Source organism: Malurus melanocephalus, unplaced genomic scaffold (assembly GCF_030028575.1).
Source record: "Malurus melanocephalus ecotype Western Australia unplaced genomic scaffold, MMel_1.1 scaffold_1853, whole genome shotgun sequence".
In the NCBI taxonomy this organism is placed as follows: Eukaryota; Metazoa; Chordata; class Aves; order Passeriformes; family Maluridae; genus Malurus; species Malurus melanocephalus.
Window position 1 is genome coordinate 5,260 of NW_026625085.1, and position 1,256 is coordinate 6,515.

At 47.7% G+C, this 1,256-nt stretch overlaps 1 protein-coding gene across 1 annotated transcript; it reads right to left on the reverse strand.

Annotated features, from left to right (window-relative positions):
* Positions 1-342: 342 nt before the first annotated feature.
* Positions 343-1,185, reverse strand: LOC130587401 (sushi, nidogen and EGF-like domain-containing protein 1). The gene is made up of 2 exons (XM_057388375.1): positions 995-1,185; positions 343-540 (listed from the first exon to the last, which is right to left on the reverse strand). The coding sequence occupies exons 1-2, from the start codon at positions 1,091-1,093 to the stop codon at positions 352-354; spliced, it is 288 nt and encodes a 95-aa protein (XP_057244358.1). The 5' UTR covers positions 1,094-1,185; the 3' UTR covers positions 343-351.
* Positions 1,186-1,256: the final 71 nt, after the last annotated feature.

Consider the following 1,256-nt stretch of genomic DNA (forward strand, 5'->3'; position numbering starts at 1 on the left):
ATAAATATTCCCCCCAAAATTCCAAATTTCCCTCACAAAATCAAAAATTATCCCATAAAATCCCCACAAATCCCCAGCAAATTCCAAACTGTTTCCAAAATGTTCAGTTTGCCCAAATTTCCTATTTGACCCAAAATTCTCAGTATTCTAACCAAGATTTCTACTATTCCCCCCCCAAATTCCAACTTTTACCCAACGAACTCCCAATATTCCCCTAAATTCACAACAACCTTTCCCCAATCACAAATTATCACCCCAAAATTCCCACTTTTTCCCCCTTTATCCCTGAATTTAACCCCCAAATCCCCATTTCTCCCCAAAATTCTCAATTTTCTCCACTAAAAACCCAACTTATAACCAGCAGCCATTGTCCTGGTTTGGCTGGGGGGTGTCCACACCTGTCACCTGGAAGTCGTCCACCCGAACGACCCAGCGTCCCAGGACCTTGACGTTGGAGGTGGTGGTGATGTTGATGATGGCATCAGTTTGGGATCCGGGAATGTTGTAGAAGTTGGTGTCATCACCGCTATTGAATCCCACCTGGAAAATTGGGGGGGAATTCAGGCGGGCTGAACTCACCCAAAGGGGTGGTGGGCCCCCAAAATGATGTTGGGATGTGAACATGTTTAGTGTGGACCCCAGAAATCACATGGACCTATCACTATCATCATCATCATCTCCAGGAGAAGGGTGGACAACCTCCTATCTTCATCATCATCATCATCATCATCATCATCATCATCATCATCATCACTCTCATCATTTTTGTTTTTCAGTAGTTGGGATGGACGAACTTTTGAATTTCATCATCATCACTTCCAAAAGATCAGACTGGACAACTTGACCTTCCCAAAAAATGTTGTGGGCCAATTCTGGATCTTTATCATCCCCAGGAAATGGGATGGGCCAATCGCTGACCTTCACCACCATCATCATCCTCAGAAGATGGAGTGGGACAATCTCCTCCCCCTTCTCCTACACCCTCCCCACCTACATGCGCTGGGGTCCCTCCGAGTCCTGTCTCAGCGTCCCCGTCACTCGCCGCCCCCGTGGTCCACTGGATGTCCCCGTAGTTGAGGATGACGTAGAACATTTTGGAGTCAGTGGTCAGCACAGCCTGGAAGGTGTTTCCCTACGGAAAAGGTCACAGAGGTCAAGGATGGGCCATGAAGGTCAAGGATGGGCTCTAAAGGTCAGCCATTGGTCAGTCACCATGGCCACCAAGCGGTCACCAAGAGCCAAGGAGTGACCTCCAT